The sequence below is a fragment of the Melanotaenia boesemani genome, chromosome 6 (assembly GCF_017639745.1).
Source record: "Melanotaenia boesemani isolate fMelBoe1 chromosome 6, fMelBoe1.pri, whole genome shotgun sequence".
Classification (NCBI taxonomy): Eukaryota; Metazoa; Chordata; class Actinopteri; order Atheriniformes; family Melanotaeniidae; genus Melanotaenia; species Melanotaenia boesemani.
This window is the reverse complement of record NC_055687.1, coordinates 11,675,912-11,687,297: the sequence shown is the minus strand read 5'-3', so window position 1 is coordinate 11,687,297 and position 11,386 is coordinate 11,675,912. Positions and strand designations below refer to the sequence as shown.

The 11,386-nt window shown below is 34.8% G+C and overlaps 1 protein-coding gene and 2 long non-coding RNA genes across 3 annotated transcripts; 1 reads left to right on the top strand and 2 right to left on the bottom strand.

The window, feature by feature from the left end:
- Window positions 1–151: 151 nt before the first annotated feature.
- On the top strand, window positions 152–8,834 carry LOC121641738. The gene is made up of 3 exons (XR_006010790.1): window positions 152–306; window positions 438–525; window positions 8,757–8,834. It is a non-coding gene; the product is annotated as an uncharacterized LOC121641738 (long non-coding RNA).
- Window positions 2,398–3,823, bottom strand: LOC121641737. The gene is made up of 3 exons (XR_006010789.1): window positions 3,696–3,823; window positions 3,176–3,234; window positions 2,398–2,455 (listed from the first exon to the last, which is right to left on the bottom strand). It is a non-coding gene; the product is annotated as an uncharacterized LOC121641737 (long non-coding RNA).
- LOC121641736 lies at window positions 5,589–9,875 on the bottom strand. The gene is made up of 8 exons (XM_041987997.1): window positions 9,679–9,875; window positions 9,412–9,436; window positions 8,722–9,206; window positions 8,125–8,172; window positions 7,661–7,900; window positions 7,371–7,418; window positions 6,963–7,010; window positions 5,589–5,903 (listed from the first exon to the last, which is right to left on the bottom strand). The coding sequence occupies exons 1-8, from the start codon at window positions 9,719–9,721 to the stop codon at window positions 5,857–5,859; spliced, it is 984 nt and encodes a 327-aa protein (XP_041843931.1). The 5' UTR covers window positions 9,722–9,875; the 3' UTR covers window positions 5,589–5,856.
- Between the last annotated feature and the right edge of the window lie 1,511 nt (window positions 9,876–11,386).

Below are 11,386 nucleotides of genomic sequence, written 5' to 3'. Positions count from 1 at the left end.
GTCTTACTATTTAGATATGAAATGATAATTTTCATCGAAATAATTGTAGTTCTTTGTGGCCTATTCTAGAACATTTTAAAGCAAACATTTAAGGTCATTGCTTCTCTTCAGGACTTCTTGCTGTCCACATTTATCTAATTCAGTACTTCAACTAAAAAAATAACTTACACGAGGTTATAGAAATATTTCTTTTGTTCCTTTTTAAGCTTTAAATAGAGCTTTTAGGTCTTTCTTTTTTAGCCATCTCCCAGCTTGAGTTAAGTCAGGGTTGGTGGTCTTGAAAAATCCAGCGGAGGCCCCCAGCAGGTATGCTGAGATCTAAAGCCGCATGTTAAAGATCTGCTGCTACTGGAGCTACTGTTCATTAAACAATACACTTGCTTAGTGTTAATTTTTTTCATTTTTGCTTAGCTTTCTTTGCTCTCTTCTTTCCTCAGCTACCTATCCTGAAGCTGGTCCTGAGGTTCGTTCTTTGTGTTTTTTCTCCTTGCTAATGAACACAGCTGATCAGGAAGGAAATGAAAAGTAAGATTTTAACCTGCAATGAATAGCTTCTCTGGTTCTAATCAATGGAAATCAAACGCAAAAGAATTATTTCAAATGCTACAAAATTATAAAATGCATCACAATTCTACTAGAGATGGGATTTATGGCTCTTTGAAGGGAGCCGGATCTTGAGGAGCCGTTCCTTTCAAAGAGCCATTCAAAAGACTGGCTCGTTCTCACAATATCTTACAAATTTCACAATATATAAGAATGACAAACAATCAAAATATGTACCTATATGAAATCTACTATACAAGATTTAAAAATTATAGGAAAAATATAGATAAAAAAGGATAAACCTGAGCAGTGCAAATTCTAGGAAATGTTTTGGATAGAACTCACAGTCTTTGTTTCTAAACAATACTCTCTACCCATAGATGCTTCACATGAATGGAGCGTGTTGGACATCAGACTTCTATGATGTCACAAAAGTTATTTATTTTATTTTCATTTTACTCAACTGTATTACTTCTTACTTATTTATTCATTTATTTATTCATTCAGTCATTTTTAGCTGGAAAGGGGGTGGGGATTGGGCTTGGCGTGCGACTGTGTGAAAGATTTCTTTGAGTGTTTTTATTCTTATGTTTTTAATCATGTAAAGAACTTTGTGTTGCCTATGGCATGAAAGGCGTTTTATAAATAAAGTTTGATTTGATTTGATGAAGGCAGTGTCAAAACTTTGTATATATACAGAATGGCTCGCAAATGAACGGCTCACAGCTGTGAATTAGTTCCCATCGTTCATTTAAAAGAGTTGTTAAAAAGAATCGATTCGTTCATGAACGTCACATCTCTAAATTCTACATCACAATTTCCAACATTTTGAAGGTATTTAAACCATTAATTAATTGGCTACATGACATAGTCCATTATTATTATTAATTAATACTACTAATAGCATTAATCCTGCTCTGGCCTTCTACTTAAAACCCAAATACTAAGACAGAATTTCTCTTAGTAATCACTTAGTGCTCAATCAGGATTGGGGATTGAATCACAGAGAATTTTGATCTGTTGGTTTCATTAGCTAGATACCTTATCATGAATTAGTATATGATCACAATTTTAATAAGATGGAATAATATGGGTTATTATGAAATGTGAGTGGGTCTGGGCTACTTTGTTCACAGCTCATAGGAGGGAGGGAAATAGTGATCCAGTTAAGTATTCATGTTAAGTGTTCATGACACAACACTACTATGAATTTTATTTAACTGGATTGTGACAGGACAAACTGAATCTCAATACAGTGGTGATGACCCTGGGAATCTTTCTATTTTTATACACTACTGGCTCGAGCCGGCTCTCGCTTGCCCATTGTTGCCTGTGGTGTAAACATAGAGAATATTGCATTGACCTGGTGATGGTAACTTAGACAACTACTCCTTACATCTACGCTGAGAAGTGAATTACCATGATTTACTATCATTAAAGGCGAGGGTGGCAAGCTCCAGTCCTCGAAGGCCGCACCAAAAGGTTTTAAATGTCTCCCTGCTCCAACACACCTGATTGAAATTAAATGGCTCTCCTCAACAGCTTGTTGTCATGTTCTGCTCAAATGTGTTGATCCATTAATCTGTTCTGTACTGCAGCAGGAAACATCCAAAACCTGCAGGACAGCGGCCCTCGAGGACCGAATTCTGGAAACCTGATAATGAACTGATTATGAAAACCAACTCAGTGCTTTTATAAAAACAAGATCAGTAGACAGGTTTAATCTGAATTATCATGTCAATATGATTCAAAAGTCTCAAAGGAATTTGTCTTGTGGAATTCATGAACTGAGGTTGTTTTGAAAGTTAGGAGACAGTATACCAAATGTTGTGTTCTTAATGAAGTGTGCATTGTGTGCACTTACTGCCATGGATAGTCGCTCCATCACTCCCTGGGCCAAACATCCGTGCACCTAAAGATGATAAAAATAGATTAAAAGTGCATCAGGGAGTCTTGCAGAAACATTCTCATTCTCAATTTTTGCTTTTGTATCAATACCCTATTATATTATAGCAAATTAATTACTGTTAAATCATTAATAACAACAGCCACTATATATAATACGGCCTCAGTCTATAGTAGTCCATTGGGTTGATTTGGCTTTATAAATTTTAAATTTCATGCGTGGCTAGAGGAAATGATCAATAGCTAGCATATACATTTTAACAATCATACATATAATCCACAGATTCTGCTGGACGTTTTTGGCCGTTGGCCTCTGGGTCAAATGTGGTGACGTTCTTAAAATAGATCATCACAATGGTTTGGTCAGAGCACACTGAGCAGGTCTTGATGGGCAGAAGGGTTCGATTGCACACTGGAATTTAATCATATATACTCATCAGATTGAGACATTGATCCTTGTCCTTGCAGGTAAAATAATTACCTACCGTCAAATCCCAGCAAAGCATAAATGTGAGGCGTAACAGATGTAAACAGCTGGAAAGTTACTAGATATAAACATTTTTGACCAGCCACAATTGAAATGTAAACCAATACCGAACATGTTAAGCATAATTTTAAAGAGGACAAAAATAATATTATTAAATCAGAGTATAGTTTAGTATAGTTCCTCAAAAAAATGAAACAATTAAAGAAGAAAAATCAAATAAAGACAAAATAATCATCTTACATGTAGAAGCAGATGCAGGCAGCCACCGATGTAACTTGCCACCTAAAAGACATGAAACACTGGAAATGAGAAAAAAAAGTTCATTCATTTGTTTAGTTCTTTCTTATTCCATATAATAGGTTAAAATGTTAAAAGAATTAGATGCACAGTTACTACTTTATAATTGTTCCAAAGTAGTTATATACGTTTGAGGTATTTGCTGACTTAACATTGAGTTTTGTATTAAACTTTATTATATCAAGTGATTCTTATATTTTTATCATTATTGTTTCTAAAGAAATGAGTCAAAAATAGAAAAATGTGACAGTATAATTTAGACAATTCAGCACTACAATTAGACTTCCCTGCAATAATTAACCTATAATTCAGTAAATTTTTTACTTTTTATGTAAAACCGACAAAACAATAAAGTTACTAAGAAGGTTCAAAGTTGACATTAAGTATGAGTGATGTTAATAAAGTTGCATTGCTGTATTTATTACTAAAACCAATGAAAATGTTGTAACATATAAACAGCAACCTGTGTGACACTAGTTCTTCCAGCAGCTCCGTTCTTTCTCTCCTGCAGCGGTTTCTGTTTTTCATGCCTGCAGCGTGTCTTGCTCGGTTTTTGCTGCGCTCCATCTCAGAGTCCATGATGCAATCACCTCTTCCTGCCTTCTCTCCTTCGTCTGCTCCTGAAATGGCGGCTGTTTCAGATTAGGCTCCAGGGTCAGTGGTTAGACAGGAAATGACATGACATGGTGTTTAGCCATGTCACAGCAGTATGTTTAAATGAAAAAAAAAATGGGAGTACATACACTCTCTTTTGCAGGCTTTTCTTACACTTACTTTGTGGTTTAGAATAAGTGTAAGCTCCTGGTTTAAAAGCCTGGATGTCAGAGCTTCTGTTGCTCTCTGGTAGGTTGTGCAGGCCGTCAATGACCAACAGAGGAAATGAATATATACGACTTCATGGTGTCACCTGTAAATGGTACAGCACCTCCATCAGCTGAATGAAGAGCCTCAAGCTTTATGTTCTCATATCTCTAATGAAGGCTAAGAACAGAGGGACAGTGTTTTTAAACTGGTGTTTTGACCTTTATTCAAGAAGAAGAAAAAAAAAAGAAAAAATCAGGCATTTTAGTTTCTTTCTTTTGAATTTTGATTTCAAATTAAAAGGAGTTCTGCAAGTTATTTTAAGTGCGTCTGTCATTAAAAATGTATTTTTAAATTTCATTGTTAGAAATATGTAACATAACTTACACATTTTCTTGTAAATATTTTGATTAATCTTTATAAATGTCGAGAGTTCTCCCGATAAGATGAGCAGTACAGCATCCCAAAGTCTGAACTTCCCAATTCTTCATTCCACGTCAGTCATTTATGAATAACTTAATGGTCTGGACCAGAATCTGTATAGTAAATAATGACACGAACCACATGCTGATTAGCTTTTTATTAGTATTAATTAAATGTGTAATTACTATTAGTTAACAAGGCAAGGCAAATTTATTTGTATAGCACATTTCATGTACAAAACAATTCAAAGTGCTTTACATAAAACATTTAAAGCAATACAAGTGCATTAAAAAAAAACAAAGATTAAAAGAAATGCAATTAATAAAAATAAAAACAAAACGAAGATGCTAAAATAAAATAGATAAAATGCAAGAAATAAAATTCCAGTGTGGGGAAAGACAATATTAAAACATGATTCCATCTTAAAAGAACCAGATGTAGATTTTGACTTCTAAATAAAAACTAGTGAAATGCAGCAGAGAACAGGTGGGTCTTTAACCTGGATTTAAATAAAGCTGATTTGAGACTTTCTGGGAGTTCCAGACATGTGGAGCATAGGAGCTGAATACAGCTTCTCCATGTCTGGTTCTGACTCTGGGAACTGATAAGAAACTGGAACCATGAAGGGTTCTGATAGGTTCATACTGGGTCAAGAGGTCACTGATGTAATTTGTTCCTAAACCATTCAGAGCTTTATAGACCAGCAACAGAACTTTAAAGTCTATTCTCTGACGAACAGGCAGCCAGTGTAAAGACATCAGAGCTGGACTGATGTAGTCCACTTTCTTGGTCTTAGTGAGGACTTGAGCAGCAGAGTTCTGAATAAGCTGCAGGTGTCTAATTGATATTTTAGGTAGACCTGTAAAAACACTGTTACAATAATCAAGCCGACTAAAATGAAAGCATTGACTAGTTTTTCCAGTTTCTAGTTTCTAGTTGTACAGTTCACTTATGCATTAAACTGCCATTTAGACAAGCATTTGGTTAATAGTAGCATGCAGTGATTAACTTATATGTCTTACGGTGATCTCGCCATTTCATATTCATGACCAATTTTAATCCTATTTTCAGATTGAGAAAAAAATGCTTTTAGTGTAAATACATGATTAAAACCTTTATAGTACACTACTAAGTCTATGGTATTAATTGTAATCTTTAATATTGTATATCACAACAGCTAAATATTATTCTCAAATAATAGTTTTTACAGGTTAATTGGTTTAAAATGATCAATACAAACAGAAATGAGAATTAGTTTTAAAAAAAGCTTCAATCAGAGCAAAAAGGGAATAATTGATCTTTTTTGTTAGATTTTATTAAATGATAAGAAATAGAATCACTGTAGACATTCATGCAAGAAGCTAAAATGAAATAGAATCACTGCTCAGTTGAACATGTTGTCACACAATGAAGACCAGCAGCGCTACGACCAGCACCACAAAGAGACCTGGAAGGTGAAAACACAGGGTTGTCAAGGCAAAAGAAATCTGACTGTCGATTTCCTGCTTTGTTATACCATCATTATCAACATCAGTATTAAATTAATTACTTGATTTTGTAAGTAAAAGAAATTATTAGTAATTAACTTTAAATATTGCACTTTAATGTATTACCATGGTAATATGAAAGCATAGAGCTGTCACCCAAATAAAAAAAAAATTGGGACCTTTTCACGTTGTAATGTGATAATTTATTGTAAAAACGTGAAACATCACGTTTTAGAATGATAAGAACACGAAACACCGTTTGTACTGTCTGCAAATAGAAATATTGGAGCAAAACACATTTTATAGAAATTATTCTCATCAAGTAGAAACATTTCAGCTCTTCTGGTCACGGATTTTTATCTACTTTGATTTATTGTTGTACACAGAGTCACAGTCACCTTCCTGCTCGCAGTGAGGTGGTGGGTGTGTGTCTGTGGGTGTAGCATTTGGTTAACATGTAGCAGTAGCTGCGTCTATGGCCTAGTTGTCTTCTGAAAACTAAAATGAAATTATAAAGGCTGTATGCACCGCTGGGACTGGGAGAATTAAGTTGGCGACACAAAGACTTGGTCCTGTCTGCTTTAACGGTGCAACGTCAACAATTTCAGTGTCCTTCAAGCTCCACTGTTGTCCAGTCTCTCCTCGTCTCAGCCTAGTATGAAGTAAATACAACTTCATCCCATTTTATAAATTAGACATTTCTCTGGTGTACAGCATGCACAGTTTCCTCCTTCAAACACTAATATAGTTTATATTCCACGTTTTCATCACCAAACGTATCACGTTATACAGTAATAGGTTTCATGTTTTTACAATAAAACTTAGTTTATGACGTGATGCGTTTCACGGTTTTACAAAAAGTGATCAAGTTATAACGTAATATGGTCCCATTTTTATTTGGGTGATAGTTCTACACTTCTGGATGATAACGCTTTATCATGTCTACTAAAGTTATTTTGAAAGTCAAGAGACGTTTAACTCAGTGTGTTCCTATTTAAATGTTCAGTGAGTAAACTTACTGCCACAGACAATCGCTCCATCGTTCTTTGGGTCAGAGGTGTTTTCATCTAAAGATGAAAAAATTATTAAAATGTATATCAGATAACAAAAAGCTGAACAAAAAAAATCTAAAATAATAAGTTATGGTAATATTATATATAGCAATAGTTATAGCAATATCAGCATTGTAAAAGAAAAAAAGAAAGAAAAATAAATAAAACTCATTTGTATAATAACTTGTGTTTTAAAATGTATTATTGCTTAAAAATAAAAGTAACGAGAACTAACGACATCCACTCTTTTAGCAATACTAAGCTAACAAGAGAGGATAGTAACACACCGACATCTGTAATCATTTTCTACAATAATCAGTACTTTATACAAACAGTTACCGTGTTTTTAATACAGAGTGCACTGAGAACACTTACTGCCACGGCTAGCTGCTCCATCATTCTCTGGGCCAAACATCTGTGCACCTAAAGATGAAAAGAAATATTAAAATGCACCTCAAAGTAACTAAACACTACACTGTAATCTATTTACTCTATCACAGTAAATGAATTACTGTTTAATAGAATAAATTATTTAATTAATCAAACTGTAGTGGTCAGTTGAACTGATTTGGCTCTATAAACGTTCAACTGATTGTACACCAAGGAACTGACAAAAGCCGGCATATGAACAAAAGTTATAGCTCAGTTTATAATGTCATACGTACAATCTACAGGTTTCATGATGAGAAGTCTCCCGTCGGCCTCGCCTTCTATAGTGGGGTTGTTCACATGGATCATCACGCAGTTGTTGAGAAGGCACACTGAACAGTTCAGGGATTGAAGGGCTCGACTGCACGCTGGAAGTGGATCGTTGGTTTTTCTCTCCCAGAGTGGAACATATTTAGAGCCATATATCTTTATCAGATTGTGGCACTTGTCCTTGTCCTCGCAGGTAAAACAGTTACCTGTCATCAAGTCAGAGTAAAACATAAATGTGAAGCTTAACAGATGTTAAACAGCTGGAAGGTCCTGGGTTTGATCAGCACAAAAGCTTGGTACAAACCAATAAAGAAACTATTAAGCACAGTATTAAAGAGAGGAAATATTTTTTCAGAGTTTAGTTGCTCATTAATTAAACTGTTCAAGATGAAAAACTTCAAATACTGACATAAAAAACTTTAACACATACCAGCAGATGCACCAGCGACAAACACAGCCACACAAACGACAAGCAGCACTGGAAACGATAAGAAAAAATTCTGTCATTCGGTCATCAAATTTAGTTCTTAATTCATTCATCTGATTTAAGATTAGAAATTTCTGAAGAATTAGATGTCTAGTTGCTACTATATAATTTTGCCAATGAACGGATGTGAAAACAGAATCTTATGATGAAAATCAGGCTTGGTTTTATTTTGTTTTGTGGTTTTTGTTGTTAAAAAGCCTCCTATGTCATTTACCACTTATTAGATTGTGTTTTACTGAATTAAATTATATTGAGTACTCCTTATATTTTCCTACTAGTATTTAAAGAAAAAAAAATCAATTAGATTAAATTTCACTGCAATAATTAACCCGTAATTTAGTTGTAATTTTTATGTATTTAGTAAAATTGAGAAAAACTCTAAAGCAGCTAATAAAGTTTAGTTAACATGTATGTGTGATGTCAATAAAACTGCATTGCTGCATCTGCGACTAAAACCGATTAAAATGTAAAAGTTTTTCGTAGCTTCTTTTTACCCTAAAAATATATATAAGTGGAAACTTTGATAATATTAATTCTTACCAGCAGCTCTGTAACTGTTCCTTCCTTTCCTGTAGCGGTTCTGGTTTCTCACGCCTGGTCCACGTCTTGCAGGGCTTTTGACACGCTTCATCTTGGAGGCCATGATGCAGTCATCTCTTCCGGGCTTCTCTCCTCCCTCTGCCTCCATAATGGCGGCTGTTTCAGGTAAAGCTTCTTCTGTGACTTCGTTTCCTCTGCTTTTGTCCAGCAGTGACATCACTGGGGGTTTCAGGGACAAGTTGTACTTTTGCTCCGTGGCTAAACCTTTGGCCACTTCCTTGACAGACACACTTTGTGCCTCAGGCCCAAATACCACTGAGTGTGGCTTTTTATTCACCATCTCTGGCAGCTCAGCGATGTGTAACTCCTCTTTTATGATGGGTTTCACAAGGATGCTGCTCTCACTGACAGAAAGAGCTGGTTCACTTGAGTCTTCAGAGCCGACACTGAGCTCGTGCTTCATGTTAGAAGAGAAGCCCTCATAACTGAAAAAATAAAATAAATATATAAACATAATTCCTCATTTTAGTTTAGAGTCTGGAATGATTTTTAGAATAAATATAAAATATAAAAAGATAAAAGTTCCATGAATCAGTGATTCAGCATTAAATTTCATAAATTCAGCTTAATAATACCAGTATGTGTATATTTACACAATATAAGTGATAAAAGAGGAATTAGAGTACACACCCACTCTCCTGCAGGCATTTGCCACCTTAAATAAGAAAACACAACACAATTAATCAACTTTAAAATAAGATGAAGAGATAAAACAATCCCTCATGTTTGCATGTAAAAATCTCCTTGAACCAGCGCCGTCACTAACATGCAGCAGATGAAATAAAACTGCGCAACATGAAAAATACGCCCGTTAGACCGTTATTGCATTGGCAGCACATGTTAAAGTAACAGTTTCAACTACAAATAGCTTCACAGAAGTGAAGTAAACAAACTTACTTTGTGGCTGAGGCTGGATTAAATCTTCTCGTTTCAAAGCCATCGTTCTTCCAGCACGCTGTTACTCGTTTATTAGTTGTGTAGGACTGAAACACTATATTAATAATCCAGGAAATGAATGAATGAATAACTTCCGTGTTCTTCCTTTCAGTCATTTGCAGCTCTATCACCTCCATCTAGTGGTCATAGTGTGTCTAGCTTTGTTACTTGACATGTAATGAGAGCCAGGGACACAGTGTATTTTGATGTTTAGTTAAACAAAGAAAAAGAAAAACACGTATTTTTATTTCATTGTTATGTTTGATTTCAGTCAAAAATAGAATTTAGCTAATCATCTTAAAATGTTCCTGCCATCAAAATATATCTTGTTCATTTCTGTTGTAAATATACAACAAAACACATTTATTCATAAACATTTTTTTGTTTGCACTTGTCTTGTTTGCACCATATTTTATATTTTTGTTTTCACTTTAGAAGACTTCCCAACTTGCTTGGAATTGGAGTTGTATTTCAACAACAAAATTAAGCAGAAAGATAAAATAAAGAAAGTGATCGTGTTTTTTTAAAAAAAATTTAAGGGGAAATAAATGCTTGATTAGATGCACGTGGATCATCCCACAGTGTTGTTGAACACCTTCAGTTATGTTTCAAAACAGAAAGAAAAGTAAGTTATGTTCAAAGATGTCTTTAATATTATTTTTTATACATTTACACGTCATTTTATAGCAACTCAGATTTGAATTAATCTAAAAGAGTAAATACTAACCTGGAAAAACAGAAATTATCATGAAAAATAGTAAAAAAAACACACAAAAAAAAAGGATTTACTGAAATGTGAATAATTATATTGTAAACAGGAATATTTAAGTTGTATTTCAACAGCTGCATTCCAGCAGTTGTGATTTATGCTGTATGTAGACATGCAGAACTATGGTTTTATTTTCAGTATTAGCGTTTGATGTAGCACAAGCTGTTTAGTGGCAATTAAAGAATATGGATAATTCTCTAGCACAATTAGACTTCCCTGCAATAATTAACCTATAATTCACTTAATTTCTATTTTTCAGGTAAAATTGGCAAAACAGTAAAGTAAAGTTTAAAGTTGACATTAAGTATGAGTGATGTTAATAAAGTTACATTGCTGTATTTATTACTAAAACCAATGAAAACGTCATGACATATAAACAGCAACCTGTGTGACACTAGTTCTTCCAGCAGCTCCGTTCTTTCTCTCCTGAAGCGGTTTCTGTTTTTCATGCCTGCAGCGTGTCTTGCTCGGTTTTTGCTGCGCTCCATCTTGGAGTCCATGAGGCAATCATCTCTTCCTGCCTTCTCTCCTTCGTCTGCTCCTGCAATGGCGGCTGTTTCAGATAAAGCTTCTTCTGTAAATGCCTCTTCACTGCTTTTTCTCTAGCAGTGGCATCAGTGGGCATTTCAGTGGCGCCTTGTTTTTTTTTTTTTGTTGCACAGCTAAACCTTCGTGTTGTAAGAGCACTGCCCCAGCAGAAGCCCACAAACCACTGGGTGTGACATTTTCTCCACCATCTCCGGCAGCTTGGAGAAGTGTAGCTCTTCTTTTGTTAATGGGTTTAAAAAAAAAAAATCTTCTTTTACAGAGAAAGGAAGACCAGTTGTTTCTTGATATGAAGCTAGTACTCTTAAATGGTAGAGCAGCCTTTACAACAAACAAAAAGATTACAAAAAGAAT